Source organism: Pelodiscus sinensis, chromosome 20, assembly GCF_049634645.1.
Source record: "Pelodiscus sinensis isolate JC-2024 chromosome 20, ASM4963464v1, whole genome shotgun sequence".
NCBI lineage: Eukaryota > Metazoa > Chordata > Testudines > Trionychidae > Pelodiscus > Pelodiscus sinensis.
The window spans coordinates 20,623,615-20,638,683 of NC_134730.1; the positions used below are offsets into that span (position 1 = coordinate 20,623,615).

Consider the following 15,069-nt stretch of genomic DNA (forward strand, 5'->3'; position numbering starts at 1 on the left):
GCTAAATCAATCACTGATCACACTCCTGTCGACTCCACTGAGTCATGAGTAGTAAGGAAGGTCAATAGTAGTTTCTCCCATAAATTTCTCACAGTGGAAACGTGGCGGTAAGACAAACTAAAGTATGTTGACTAGAGCTACACTATTCATGTAGCTCGAGTTGTGTATCTTAGTTGGACTTTGCCGCCTGGTGTAGACCTGGCCTCGCTCTTTTCAGTCTTATCAATGGAACTTAGTCAGGGATCTGAGTTTGCCTTAAGTCACTTTTTTTTTATGCCAGTGCAATTCCAATGACTTCAATATGAAATTGGGCTCAATATTCTTATCCTGTCCGAGAGGAGCAAAAGAAAAGATTTTTGGAAAATATGCAAACACTTCTTGATTGCTTCTGGAAGCAGATACGGCTCAAAACAATAATGCCATTTACCCCCGCCAGATCAAAGCCAAACTTGAAATGGACAAAACTAGCTATTTGATTTATGAAACAGCTTATTAAGGAGCATGCACGCAAAGCTTCACTGTGTATTGTGCTCTCACAAAGAAGGAAATTATAAATTTTATATATTTCCCAAACTTCACATGAAAGGATGTTTGCTAATCCTAAACTACTTTGTACTATGTGACAACAGACAACTCACCTTTTTGTAACAGTGTCACACAAGATCAAAAGACAATAACTAATTGGGTTTCTAGCATGGGCGATTGATGCCTGCAGGGTGGGGGGAGGTACACGGAGGGCTACCCAGAGGAACAGAAAGGGGGCATGATGGGGCACCCCATTTAGTAATTATTTTTTTGTAGGAGCTTTGGGAGGCAGTTCGCCTCCTGAGCGCTACCACAACGGTTTCTAAGTAAACACTATCTCTTCTGCCAGGTAAATGTCACACACTGCAGTTGTCTGAGGATACCATGTTGGCTGTTAGAGGGTGAAGTGATTTCTGCAATGTTGTGAACCAGGTAAACACAAATATACTGTAATTAAAGTATTGGGCTGCTTTCGTAAGTCATGCTTATTGCAATAAGTTATTAATGTTTTACACACTTTTTCCTACTGTAACATTTAATTACATGTACAGTGATTTTTTATCTAAACCAAACTCATTGTTATACTGGGAGATGCTGGTGTTTTTGAAGGAAACAGAGCTAACTCCTATTAAAGGAGGCAGGAAAAGGTGCAGAGACATTCTGGGTTCTGCTCATGTATGGGTAGAGTTGCCAACTTTCTTCCAGAGAAGTGGCAATAAGTTCTGTTATGGGCACCAGGGAATAAGTGACCTGAAGTTACAAATCCTGTGATTACTGAGATATTTGCCAAGTATAAAAGAGGTAATATGCCTCTATTAATTACTAAGGGACTAAACGTGCTTGTTTTTTCTCACTGATGCATTAGGTTCAAATAATACATTTGCATGGTAGAAGCAAATACTGAATTTGCCACATAGCATGAATGCTGGCCCTGCTTCCAAATATGGCTGCTTGGTATGAGGGAGCATGGATGGCCATTCAAGCAGAGAGAGAGAGATTTGGAGATCTCATATGTATACAGGCAGTCCCCGGGTTACGTACAAGATAGGGACTGTAGGTTTGTTCTTAAGTTGAATCTGTATGTAAGTCGGAACTGGCATCCAGATTCAGCCGCTGAATCTGGACACCAGTTCTGACTTACATACAGATTCAACTTAAGAACACCAGGCATCCCCAAGTCAGCTGCTGCTGAAACTGATCAGCAGTTGATTCCAGGAAGCCCGGGGCAGAGCAACTCTGCCTCGGGCTTCCTGTAGTCAGCCGCTGGTCAGTTTCAGCAGTGGCTAACTTGGGGACGCCTGGGGCAGAGCAGCTCGGGTGCTGCTGGGTTGGTCCAGTAGCGTGGCCACTCCTCGGTGCTACTGGACAAACCCAGCAGCACCCCAGCTGCTCTGCCCCAGGCGTCCTGATTCAGCCACTGCTGAAACTGATCAGCAGCGGCTGAATCAGGACTCCTGGGGCAGAGTAGCTGGGGTGCTGCCGGGTTGGTCCAGTAGCGCCAAGGAGCGGTTCTGCGGGACCAACCGGCAGCGCCCCACCTGCTCTACCACAGGCCCCGGGCTTTGCTCCACGTCTTCCTGGTCTGCTGGGGGGGGCACTAGCTGCGTCCCCCCCAGCAGACCACGGAGACGCGGAGCAAAGCGGCGGAGGACCCGGGCCGGACCCGCGGTGCTTCCAGATCAGCTGGAAGTGCCGCGGGTCCGGCCCCGGGTCCTGCGCGGCTTTGCTCAGCGTCTCTCTGGTCTGCTGGCTCCCGCAGCAGACCAGGGAGACGGGGAGCAGCTTTTCTCGCCCCGGAGGAGGCGGGCGGCGGGACCAGGCGTCCCGCCGCTCCAGTCCTCCGGGGCGAGAAAATCCCCGTTCGTAACTGCGGATCCGACATAAGTCGGATCCGCGTAACTCGGGGACTGCCTGTATATCAAACAGTCAGCGGCTCTGTTTAGACTTAGAGCTTGTCTCCATTTATCTGGAGATTGACATTGTGGAGATCAATCTCCCAGGGTTTGATTTAGCTGGTCTAGTAAGGACTGGTTAAATGACTGCTGACTGTACCCTCATCAGCCACAATACTCCACTAGGTCATGAGGAGTAAGGGAAGTTGATGCAAGAGTTTCTCCCATTGACCTACCGCAGTGGGGATGCTACAGAAATTTGACCTAAGGTACGTTGATTCCATCTATGCTATTTATGTTGTTGGAGTTGCGTATCTTAGGCCAACTTTCTCCCCTAGACCTGGCCTTAATCATATGTCTGTGCTGGATTGATTGAATATGGAGAAGTTGGGGGGGGGGCAAATATTGATTCAGTTAAAGCAAGGAAGCTTGCAGTAGCTCCACTGCACACATTGCATAGCCCCACAGATGCCATTACACACGGGTGTGCACATATTTTCCCTTAAATTTGCACTTCAGCTGAACCCAGTAACTTCATGCATGCACAGATGGTGCTGATACCACTAAGCTTTGCCTGGTTTTTGGCTGAAAACTAAAGCCAGGCCCACACTACAAAATTTGGGTCTGGCTCTGAACTCTGCAATTGCCCTGCAATTGAGAGCTATTCAGGTCCAGGTTTGGTTCACACATTCCTGGGGGAGAGAGGCTAGACAGAAGATTTGGACGAGAACCGAATCTTGAATGCGTCAAAGTAGGTAAGGAGGATATTGTGAGCCCAGCTTTAGTCACATAGACACAAAAAAGTCACCACCGTGTTTGGCCAACCTGGCTTTGAGCTTTGAATTTACAATGAAGTTCCCAAACCAGGGGAATTCCACCTGGCATCTTGATTTACTGATAAAAATTTCTCGCTGTGCTAGTGAATATTCTCCCAGCTCAGTGCAGAGATGTCACATCTGGAGCCTGGTAGCAGGAAAGTGGTAAAACAGATTTTCTGATGACTGGGTGTAATTTCTAATAGCTTGTTCCTAACAGCGCAATGCAAGTGGGGATTTCTCATGCCTCTTTCCGCTAGGGAATATTTGTTTTTCCACAGTATATTGTTAGTTGTAATAGGCATCTTAAAACTTCCTGTCTCGCCACTGCAGCGGCCTCTCAGTGATGGATTCATTTTTCCAGTATAAACAAACCTGGGTTAAGCCATGTATTTTGTTTGCCAGATTTCCCTTTTTCCAAAGAGGGATTAAAAATAGACAACAGTCCATAAACCCCCTGGTAATGAATCACAATGAGATCTGTGATGCCACACAGTATCCAGCGCCCACCCAAAGTCATTGAAAACCTTCCCACCAGCAACAATAGCTGCTGGACCGGACACAGAGCAAATACACTGGACAAGCAGAAATTCACTAATACAGAGTAGCTCCACTACAGGCTGGATCGATGGGCAGCGATCGAGCCAGTGAGAGTCAATTTATTGCGTCCAATATGGATGTGATAAATGGACTGCCGAGCGCTTGCCTGTCGACTCCAGTACTCCACCAAAATGATACGGATAAGTGGAGTCAATGGGAGCGCATTAGCTATTAACTTACTGCGTGAAGACACTGCAGTAAGCGGAGCTAAGTATGTCAATTTCAGCTATGTTAGTCACAGAGCTGGCGTTGTGTAACATAGGTCCACAGTCTGCGGTAGTGTAGAGGGGGCCCATTTCCCACAAACTGTGTCCTAAAAATCTTAGGGAGGGCTCTAAACACTGGATAGTTATTGTGGAACTGAGGCAAATCCAAAGCTTCCTCCCCTAAGAATCCAACATGCATTTGGAGCAGCGTGGTGGGGGAACAGCCCCACATTCGCTGGAAAGGGAAAAAGCAAACTGGGGGGAGCCTGTGCAGAGCCCTGGCTAATCAGAAAGGGGCTTTTAAGGAGCCAACCCGAAGGGGGCATGATAAAGCAGCCCAGTTTATAAGGAGCTGCCCAGCAGAGAGAGACATGATGGTCCTGACCAGAGAGTGTGCAGGATGGGTTACCTCAAAGAAGGCACTTTCAATACAGCAGTGCTAGGCAGGCTAAGGGGAAGCTAGAGACAGAAGCTCCAGCTGGATACCAGGCTGCAGGCCTTGGGACAAGGGACAAGTAGGTACAGGGGCCACAGGGGAAGTGGCAGGAGCGTAGTGAGGAGAGGTCGGGGGGCAGTTGCCCCTGGGTGCCATACTAGGGAGGTGCCAGTTTAGTTCCTCTCCATTCCCCCTGTCATCCCTCGGCTTACCGGCTCCTCCTTTGCCCGCCGCCGCCAGCTGGAACCTCCTCCCTGCCTCTCCGGCCCCAGCCCCAGCCTCCTCCATCTCTGCGGGCAGGTTAGTGCATGTGGGGGCCCGGCCCCAAACTGGAAGTGACGGGGGAAGACGTGATACAAACTCCCCCCAACTCCTCCCAGAGTCAGGCTCAGCCATGCTCCAGGTCCGGGGCCCCGCTGCATGGCGGCAGCAGCAGGAGTGTGTGTGTGTGAAAATTTTGCTTTTGCCCCCGGGTGCAAAACACCCTTGCTACGCCTCTGGGAAGTGGCCCAGGGAACAAGGGGCAGTGAAGGGGAGTAGAGGAAAGCAGGACAAGGCTGCTGCCAGAGGATCCCTGGGTCAGGACTCAGAGTGGTGGGTAAGCCTGGGTCCCCGCCTTCACCTTTATACCACACCTTGCCACCAAGGCATGGCCGATACAGACAGAGGGGCTAGGCTTGGAGAGCACAGCTTGCCACGAGGCAGTAGAGACCAAGGACTGCGGATACAATCCCCAGAAGAAAACAAGAGACCATGGTAGTGAGCACTGCCAGAGGGCAGTGTCCCAAAGAGGACACCGCAGTCTGAGAGCATCGTGGGTCCAGAATGTGAATCATGGAGTGTGGATGGGGGGAGACACCAGCCAGGGAGAGGCGCCCTGGTGGCGGTCAAATTAATTCCCTGGAGCTACCAGCAGGAGGCGCCATGCGAGGTTCCAGTGGCAATTTAAAGGGTGGGGGCTTTGGCCACTACCAAATGGAATTGTCAGGCTCAAGGGAGTTGCTCCTTTTGCCTTCCCTCCACCTTTAGTGGGCCTGAATACAAGCCTAGATCCTTGACAAGCCGGAAGGAAAGGACAGTGCTCAGAGGACTGACTGGCCATGGAAGAAGAGGCAGTAAAGTTCTGAAGCAGGGTTGCCCATTTTGGTCAGGTGTATTCCTGGAGGTTTTGGCACATGGCAATCTTGAATTCCTGGAGGCTCTGGGACAATCCTATTCGGAAGCCCAGCGACTTTAGACTTCCCTTAGGGTACGTTTACACTAGCCCCCTAGTTCGAACTAGGGAGGCTAATGAGGGTGACCGAAATTGCTAATGAAGCGCGGGATTTAAGTATCCCACGCTTGATTAGCATATTCCCATCTGGTCGCTATTTTGGAAACTGACTAGCCCGAAGTAACTGCCCGCGTCTACACGCGGCAGAGAAGCGCGATTGTGAGATAAACCCCTTAGTGCGAATGAACAGTTAAACTCTCATTCCATTCCATGAGGTTTAACTGTTCATTCGCACTAAGAGGTTTATCTCGCAATCGCGCTTCTCTGCCGCGTGTAGACGCGGGCAGTTACTTCGGGCTAGTCCGTTTCCAAAATGGCGACCGGCTGGGACTATGCTAATCAAGCGCGGGATATTTAAATCCCGTGCTTCATTAGCAATTTCGGTCATCATTAGCCTCCCTAGTTCGAACTGGGGGCTAGTGTAGACGTACCCTTAGTTCATTGAGCTGAGAAGTAAAGAGGTGCTAGCCACAGGTAGGGCGTTGGAACGGCACACTAATGACAGCACGGTCAGAAGTGAAAGCCAAAGAAAACGGTGGCTCAGTTATCACATCAAATTGTATCACCAACGCATGTGTTACTGACCTGTGAAATCCCTGCTGCTTCTCCCCCCACTGCAAACTGCTCTTTGGCCACACCCACATACATTCTTTGGAAGGGCAAGATTACACATGAAGCCCTGTAAAGAGCTCTATCTTGGATTACAGACTGATGTGGCCTTGAATCGCATACTAACAGAATACTGAGCACCCACCCAACGTTTAACACCAACAAAGCAATGTGACCAATATTCGTTCATTAATTCGCACTATGCCCCAAGCAATTGGCTGACAAATATTATCCCTAATTTATTAACGAGGAGAGAGTCCAAGAGGCACAACAATCATGCTTGGTCTATGCTCATAGCTGCTAATTCTGTGGGGGCTCCAAAAAAAATTAGTCGGTGTTTTAATATGATAGAGGTATATACGATCATGAGTGGTGTGGAGAAAGTGAATAAGGAAAAGTTATTTCCTTGTTCCCATAATATAAGAACTAGGGGCCATCAAATGAAATTAATGGGCAGCAGGTTTAAAACAAATAAAAGGAAGTTTTTCTTCAGTCAACCTGTGGAACGCCTTGCCTGAGGAGGTTGTGAAGGCTAGGACTATAACAGGGTTTAAAAAAGAACTAGATAAATTCATGGAGGTTAAGTCCATTAATGGCTATTAGCTAGGACGGGTGTCCCTAGCCTTGGTTTGTCAGAGGGTGGAGATGGATGGCAGGAGAGAGATCACTTGATCAGTACCTGTTCAGTTCACTCCCTCTGGGGCACCTGGCATTGGCCACTGTCGGCAGACAGGATACTGGGCTGGATGGATCTTTGGTCTGACCCAGTTCTTATGCTTATGCTTTGCACCTTCTTGCAGCCAGCTCCACACTCCCCTAAACACTTCCTGTCTGGCATGCCCCTGCTGATCAACTCCTCCCCCTTCCTCCGGGTGCTTCCTATCTACAGGGATTAGCTGCTCTGCAGCATGCTGGGGGAAGAGAGAAGTTGGGGTGCACTGGGAAGATGGGGTGGAACTGGGAAGGAAGAGATGGGGCAGGGGTGGGAGCTTGAGACAAAGGGTAGGGTGGGGGCAGGAAGAGGAGGGGTAGGGGTGAGTTTGGGAGGGAAGGGATCAGGTGGGGGCAGGGCCAGGAGTGGAGCGGGGGGGGGAAGGGAGGAGGTTGAGCACCCTCAAGGCCCAGAGGAAGCCAGCACCTGTGTCTATATTTAAAAATCAGATCAATCTCAGGGCTGGATTAAGGGGTGGGTGAGCCGGGCAGCTGCCCGGGGCGCCAACCGATGGGGGGCGCCTGATAGCAGCTGTAAGGGGCGTGCGGCATCACTTATAGCTGCTATCAGGCACCGTGTGCCTGGCTCCCGCAGCGCCAGCCCCCCCATCCCCGCGGCGCCGGCCAACAGCGCCCTTCCTCACACGGCCACGGGGCCCTGCATGGCCAGGCGTGGCCCACCTCGGGCTGCACGCCAGCAGCGATGGCCGGGCCGGGCTGGGCAGCGCATGCCCCATGCACCCCGGGGACGGGCCCGTGCATGTGCCGTGTGCCCGGGGCGCCAAAATGGCTCGGGCTGGCCCTGATCAACCTAACTGCATCATACTGTCAACCTTTTGTGTAGACACGGCTAGGCCAATGGAAGGATTCCTCCAACCACCTACCTACCGCTTTTCTGAGGCTACGGCTACACTGCAGGGTTTTTTTGGAGGAAGATATGCAAATCACACTTACATTTACAGATCTTCTTCCGATTCTTTTTGCAGAAGAGATTTTTCCCTGTGTAGACGGGGCCAAATGTCAGGAAAAAAAAACCTCTTTTGCAAGACCCCTTATTCCTCATAAATCGAGGTTTACAGGGTCTTGTAAAAGAGGGTTTTTTTCCCAACATTTGGCCCCATCTACATGGGGCCAAATAGCGGCAAAAGCTCTTCCGCAAAAAGAATCGGAAGAAGATATGCAAATGCAAGCGCGATTTGCAAATCTTCTTCCAAAAAAACCTGGCAGTGTAGCCATAGCCTGAGAGTTGAATTAATGGGAAAAAAACCCATCAATGCCTGTTGCTGTAGAGAGTGACTGAACTACAGCACTATTGCCATGGTGATGCAGTACCATAGCTGGAGCACCAACACAGGCTCAACACTGGGTGCAGGGCTGAGCCTCAAGCCATGGCCCATTTGCTAGGCAACCAGGGACACAATGTGATAACCCCTGGATTAAAATGTAGACCTTCTTGGCTCTCAGTACTATGCTCAGACAACACCGCCTTTCTGATTATTTGATAGACCCATGGCTACTGTGCTGCAGATCACATTGGTTACCCTCAGAAGAAATTTCCCTTTAAATACTGAGGATCAAGTTCTCTTTTACAATAAGACCCCTTTACTTCTCCCTGAAAGAGTAAAAGGGGAATTAAAGTGGTTTCAGTGTAATTTACACCTACTACCAGAAGGGCCTTATTGTAAATGAGGCCACATCTCCACTTGCCATGCCGGAGATCAATCTTCTGGCATTCGATTTAGCAGGTCTAGTTAACACCCACTAAATTGAACGCTGAGGACAGCTCTGGTCGGCATAGGTACTCCTTGTAGTAAGTTGAGGGTCAGTAACATGGACTCAGCAGGCCTGAATAGAGGCCTGTAACATAAAAACAGCAACAGGCCTGCAATCTAGTGAGCAAGACTTTGGTTCAGTAACAGAGGAGCCAAGAAAGAGGCCCTACTGATAACTGTGTAATTGTGTAAGTTAGGTGAAGGACATAGGGAAGCACCAAGTACAGACTGTAAGCCAAAAGGGAGTAACGGAACATCTTAAGGAATGTCCTGGTACAAAGACTCCCTAAAAACTAATGCACATACCGACCTAGGTTCAGGACCAGGTCGGAATTGACAGCATGAAGGATAGTACATAAGCCCCCCTTCCGTAAGGTGAGGGGTGGTATCTAGGCAACAGAGGTTGGTAACCTGGTACGTAAAGAAATGATGTAAGTTGTTTGTAGCTGTCTATAAGGACACCGCAGAGGGTGCTCTCCGGCCGACCTTGGGGGGGGCGGGTGGCGCACTAGGCGCCTGAATGGCAGGTGTCATTGCCCGAACTTACAGAACGCACAGTAGCTTAACTTTGACTAATTGCTGTTAATATCTGATATATGGCAATAGGTCTGCCCGGTGTCGGTACCTTGTCAACGCGGGCCATAGTGCCCAGTGGTGTAACATTGTACTGATCTCTGTTACCAACTGGTAGAGCTTCGCATTTGACAATAAACCTGCTCAACTGATTTCGAACCTTGCCTACATCTGTTGTTTCCGGGGCCTCTCAGAGATCTCCTGTGTTGACCCAAGTGCACGGGGTCTAACATGCTAGATAAAGGGAGCACCGATTGTTATGCACACAGCCGAAAGTTTATCATCACCAACGGAGTAGAGGTCCTGTCAGGAGCACGCCAGGACGATCCGGACCAGACGATGCTGAAACTGACAGTTCAGACCACCGATGGTACTGAGGTACGACACTCCTCACAGTCGCGAGCAGTAAGGGAAGCTGATCAGAGTGTTTGTTCCTGTTGGCCTCCATCTGTGAAGATGGCAGCAAGGTTGGCTTAAGGTAAGCTGACTTCAGCTTCGTATTGCATACCTTAACCCAACCCTCCAGGTGTACTGGAGACCTGGCCTACAAGCAGGGCTTGTCTGCACATAGCATTATTCTGGAATAACTCCCTGTAGCAAGACCCTTATTCTGGAATGAAGGCGTCTTATTCCTGGATTGTTTAAAGTGAATTAAGCTAAACAGGAACAAGGCCATTTTATTCTGGAATGAGATCATCCAGGGTTTATTTACACTACAGAGAAGATGGACACTGCCGCAGTTAATTTGGGATTCAAATTAATGGGTCTAGTGAAAACCCGCTAATTTGAACTGAGAGGAAACTCCTGTTGGCATCAGTAGTCCTGCTCCTCATGAAGCGTAAGGGAACTTGATGGGACATGTGCTCCTGTTGAGCTGTGGGGATTGCGCCAAAACATGATTTAAGATACTTCAGCTCCAGCTATGTAATTAACGTAGCTGAAGTTGTGTTTCTTAAGTCAATTTTTCCCTTCAGTGTAAACCAGGCCCCACACACAAGTCAGTCTGGAATAGCTATTATGCTTTACATTCACACCTAATCTTAATCTGAACTAACTTTCAGGGAAGCAAACCCTCAGACTGATGCCATGGAAAACCACCAGTCTGCCGCCTTGCTGTACCAATGTGTGTCAGATACAGCAAGAGAGACAGAAAGAAAAAGTGTCAGCATTATGCTCAGGGCTCGACAAATAATGTCATCTACTCGCCCGTAGCGAGTAGATTACAACCCGGAAGAGCTGGTGCAGAGCGAGCTGCGCATGTGCAGAGTGCAGAACCGCGCAGCTGGCGAGCGGGGCTCACTGCCGCTTGGCAAGCCCTGATTATGCTCATAACATGAATTTGAGTGAATTAACTCCCTGCACTGGAAATAGGGTTGCTAAGTGTCCGGTATTCAACCGGACAGTCCGGTTTTTGGGCCCTCTGTCTGGTAAAAAATTCAGAAAATACCAGACATGTGCAATGTCCGGTATTTTCTGGTTTTCTGGCTGGGTGCCCGATGGAAGCCTGGTGGAGGCGGGGGAGTGGCTGGGAGGCGGGCGTGATCGGTGCTGGGAGCCTCTGGTTGCGTCTGATGTTGGAGTGACACCTTGGGGAGGAGGAGAAGCCCTGTCTGTGCTCCTGAGCGCTGTTCAAGTGCATTGTGGAGCTGTAGCCGGACTCACTCGTGCTTTGCCGGGACCGTGCGCAGGACGGGCAGCACCCTGGGATCTGCATGTGCCTGTGTCAGTCCCACTCCCTATTGGCCAATTCTCTTCCCTCCCCCCCTCGCCCCGCTTCCTCCCCCAGCCAGCCCCACTCCCCCCGACTAGCCGTGCTTCCTGCTGGCCAGTTCTCCTCCTTCCGATCTCCCCTGGCCAGCCCCGCTCCTCCCAACCTCCCCCCGCAATTTCCCACAGCCAGCCCCGCTCCTCCCAACCTCCCCCCGCAATCTCCCACAGCCATCCCCGCTGTCCCCGACCCCCCGATCTGCCCCAGCCATACCCACTGCCCCCGACCCCCCCCGACCAGCCCTGCTTCCCACTGGCTGCCCCCCGATCTCCCCTGACCCTCCTGACCCCTCTGACCAGCCCTGCTTCCCGCTGGCCACCCCCCTGATCTCCCCTGGCCAGCCCTGCTCCCCCAACCCTCCCCAATCTCCCCTGGCCAACCCCGCTACCCCCGACCACCCCCCACCAGCCCTGCTCCTTTTAGCTCACACTTCCCATCAAGTGTGTCCAGTATTTTTTCTGAAGCTACCTGGTAACCCTACACTGGAATAATAGCAACACTTTGCACTTATGACATCTTCCCATCTCAGAGCTCAAGGCTCTTTACAAAAATTAAGCTCATCCACCCAACATCTCTGTAAGGATAATACCTGCAGCTGTTCAAATTCTGGGAGGGAGGAGGAGGAGCAGGAACAGAGCATGAATCAGCAGATTCATGGCTCTCTGAAAGTGCTGGGAGAGAGGGGAGGAGTAGGAAGTGTGGGGCTCCAGTGTCCCAGTGCACAGAGGCATGGGGGAAGAGCCAGAGAGGGGGGTTGCAGGTATCAGCCTGTAGTATCAAATCGATTGAGGTCCTCAGCACCTCATAGGATGCATTCATTCTCTTGCAAGATCGTGTTCTAAAACATATATCAGTCTGAATTGCTAATGATGCTCCAACTGTCCAGGGACTCTGACCCTTGTCATATCTGTGTGGACATTTCGCTACAGTGATATTATGCAGCCTAGCCAAACAAAACAAATATTATACTTCAATATGTAATGTAGCCATCCAAAACTACGGCAAGCCTGTATGATGTCCTGCTTATCTAGTTGAAACACTTTTCCTGTGTGTCAATCAGGAAAAACAAATGCAGTTAGAACAATACCCCGTTATTACGTTTCCAAAAATAACTTTGAAACTGTAGCCTTATGTAGACGAGAGCAGGTGGATTGTAAGATTAAGGGGGCACTTGCGTATCATCTGTCCAATTCAGCCCAGACTTTCAATCGAATCTCATTGCGCTGAATTTCCTGTCCTACAACAAATACAGTTTTAGAAGGGCCTTAAATAATAATCCCCTCAAACACACTTGATTTGCCGAATTAGGTCTCACAAAAGGTCACTACAGTACATACGGCTCTCTGCTCTGGGAAAAGCAATGCTATAATGAAAGGCAAAATATTTCTGGCTTCACCACCCTGGCACAAAGAAAGACGTACACGGTCTGTTTCTGCAATCCTTTAAGGGTCTGATCCAAAGTCTGTGCGTCAGTGGGAATTTTTTCACTGACTTCAAGTCAGATTCCGGAAACATGCAGTTTTATAAAACTGCAAGGGCTCTATGCCAAGTAACTGATCTCTTCTTTAGTATGAAGGCTATTTGGCTTTTTGATGAAAGAAAGACCACCAAGAGGGAGCATGAGCTAATGGTTATAGCATTGAGCTGAGAATCAGAACTTCTAGGCTGTGTTCCCAGCTGTGCCATTGTCCATCTATATGTAACCTTACACCAATTACTCAATCTCTCTGTTTACTCAGCTGAAAAACGGAGATAAAACTGACCTGCTGTACCTCATGTGATAAAATTAAGTAAGATTTGTGAAGTACTTTGAGATTCTCAGAAGTGAGGTTCTATAAACAGGCAAACTGTCTCTGGAGAGGGGGAGGACAATCACAGATAAAAACTAAAAAATAGGTGGGGGGGGGGGGAAGAGGGGGAAAAAATGGGACTTGCACCACAAAAGCCAAATGGTGAGGGAAAAAAAAGACACTAAGCAGTGTACAGCTTGACATTTACAAATAGATATTCCCTAATACAAAGGAGATGGAAGGAAATCCTCTCTGATGGAGTGTTTGACAAGCCAGCAGGAAGCACCTTAACCTAGTGTCTCTGGAATTTCAGTGCTGCCAAAGCAAGGGTGGATAGTCACCAGCTGTAAGAAGGATCCTTGCTGGCCTCAGAATCTGTGAGGAGGAAGTGGGGAGTGTCCACAATTTGGAGGGAATCCGATGGCATTCGAACAGAAACGAAGCGTGATAATAATGCTTCAACGTGTGTTGGTTTAGGGGCAGGATGGGGTGGAGGCTACAATACAGATGTGTAGAAGTTGTATCATAGGAGGTTGGCTGGGCCATTATTGAGACAGGAAAAAAAAGAAGCAATACCCTGAAGTATATAATAGGCCTCAGTTTCGGAAAAAGTGAGCCTCTGCATGTACATTCTGGACCCCCAATGAGAGGGTTGGGGAGGCAAAGGGGCCAAATACCCCAGGGCCCAGTGATTCAAAAGGGCCTCAGGTTCCCAGGTGCTGCTACTGCAACGGTGGTGGCGGCCAGAGCTCTGGCCCCTTTAAATCACCGCCTGAGCCACAGGCAGTGTGCTCCAGGCGGCACTGAGGGCTGACCGGCCCCCACTCCTCCCCTTCCACTGGGGGTCCTGCCACTTCCGACAGCCTCTATGGGTCACTAGGCAAAGGAGGAGTTCACACTCCCGGGAGGGGCAGGGCCAGGGGCAGCTGGCCCTCTACGGTGTCTAGAGTGCAGTATGTCCCCCCACCTCACTGTGTGGTGCTCTGGTGGAAATGTAAAGGGCTTCAGGCTCCAGCTGCGACAGTAGCAGCAGCAGCGTCCGGGAGCCAGGCTCTGGGGCAACTGCCCCCTTTGCCCTCCCCCATTGACAGGCCGGCCCCCACCTTGCCCAGGGGCCTGGCGAGTCTGTAGGCCCCACTGTATAAATTCCAGCCTGGAAGGACAAATTTGGGCTTGTGCTAGCACTCTAAAAAGATACACACCACTTTCAACTGCAGGTTGGCTTGGGCTTGGGATTTGAAGCCCACAGAGAGGAGTGAGAATCAACCCCGGCCCATCAAACCGTGAACAAGGTAAATATTAGCAACTGGAAACAGCCTTGATTCAGAACACACAACCCATCCCCCTCCACGCATTTGGGGCAAGTTCAAAACCAGAATCAGATCTCCAGCAGCCCTTGGCAGATACAACATGAATAGATTAATAGAACAGATGTACCCAGTTGTTCATCACACCACACTGTGGATCATGATTACTCTGTCGGGACTCACAAAGACGCTGTGAAATTTTGCAGCACTTAAATTCACTTAGCTGCTACGTGGGATGTATCCATAGGACCTCACTTTTTTCTATACACTATACTATCTAACTTCTCTAGATACAGATGTTTCCAAACTTCCTTCCTGAGTTTAATTTTTCACTAAGCTTACTTACCATTATTGGCTTTTCTGATGTCACTATATACTGTATCAGTCCCCTTCTTTACAGGAGCTGGAAAATGGATTGGCACAGAATCAATTTATTTCCCTTTTTTGTTTGCTTGATGTAAAGCTCCTTACAGTAACAGAACACACTGTTTTACTTTCAGAGGAACCCGTTATATAAACAGCAGTGCGCCATTCCATGTCTGGATGAAAAAAGCAGCTATGCCCCCCCACTTCCCACCCTGTGTCTATGGTTAGACACATGGGCTCTATCTAGTTAATGCTGCAATTAGCATCCCATTATACATTTGATTGGCCCTCTACCACGCTTAAGTTTCCCCAGCATTAAACCGATCCTCAGATTTGGCAAAGAATATCTTCCCCTGGGGTAGAGCTTTCCCTTCAATAGTTTAGTAGAAAACTGGACAAAGCTGTTTTAAGTGACACAAGGGCTCA

General features: G+C 49.6%; 1 protein-coding gene and 1 long non-coding RNA gene across 17 annotated transcripts in view; one reads left to right on the forward strand and one right to left on the reverse strand.

The window, feature by feature from the left end:
- LOC142819126 (uncharacterized) overlaps positions 1–15,069 on the forward strand; it is a 78,524-nt gene that overhangs the window by 59,081 nt on the left and 4,374 nt on the right. Inside the window, exons 2-3 of one of the 2 annotated variants that reach the window (XR_012896904.1) lie at positions 875–957; positions 9,607–9,738. This is a non-coding gene — a long non-coding RNA (uncharacterized LOC142819126). Of the gene's footprint in view, positions 1–874; positions 958–9,606; positions 9,739–15,069 lie in introns of those variants that run through there. The other variant, XR_012896903.1, reaches the window with a different exon arrangement.
- The window catches only part of PECAM1 (platelet and endothelial cell adhesion molecule 1), a 73,849-nt gene that overhangs the window by 11,172 nt on the left and 47,608 nt on the right, over positions 1–15,069 (reverse strand). For 7 of the 15 annotated variants that reach the window (XM_075903895.1, XM_075903905.1, XM_075903898.1 and 4 more), the window contains one exon: positions 14,624–14,680. The exons of the other annotated variants lie outside the window; for them this stretch is intronic. In XM_075903895.1, the coding sequence (XP_075760010.1) occupies positions 14,624–14,680 (57 nt within the window). The remainder of the gene's footprint in view (positions 1–14,623; positions 14,681–15,069) is intronic. 15 annotated transcript variants of the gene reach the window in all.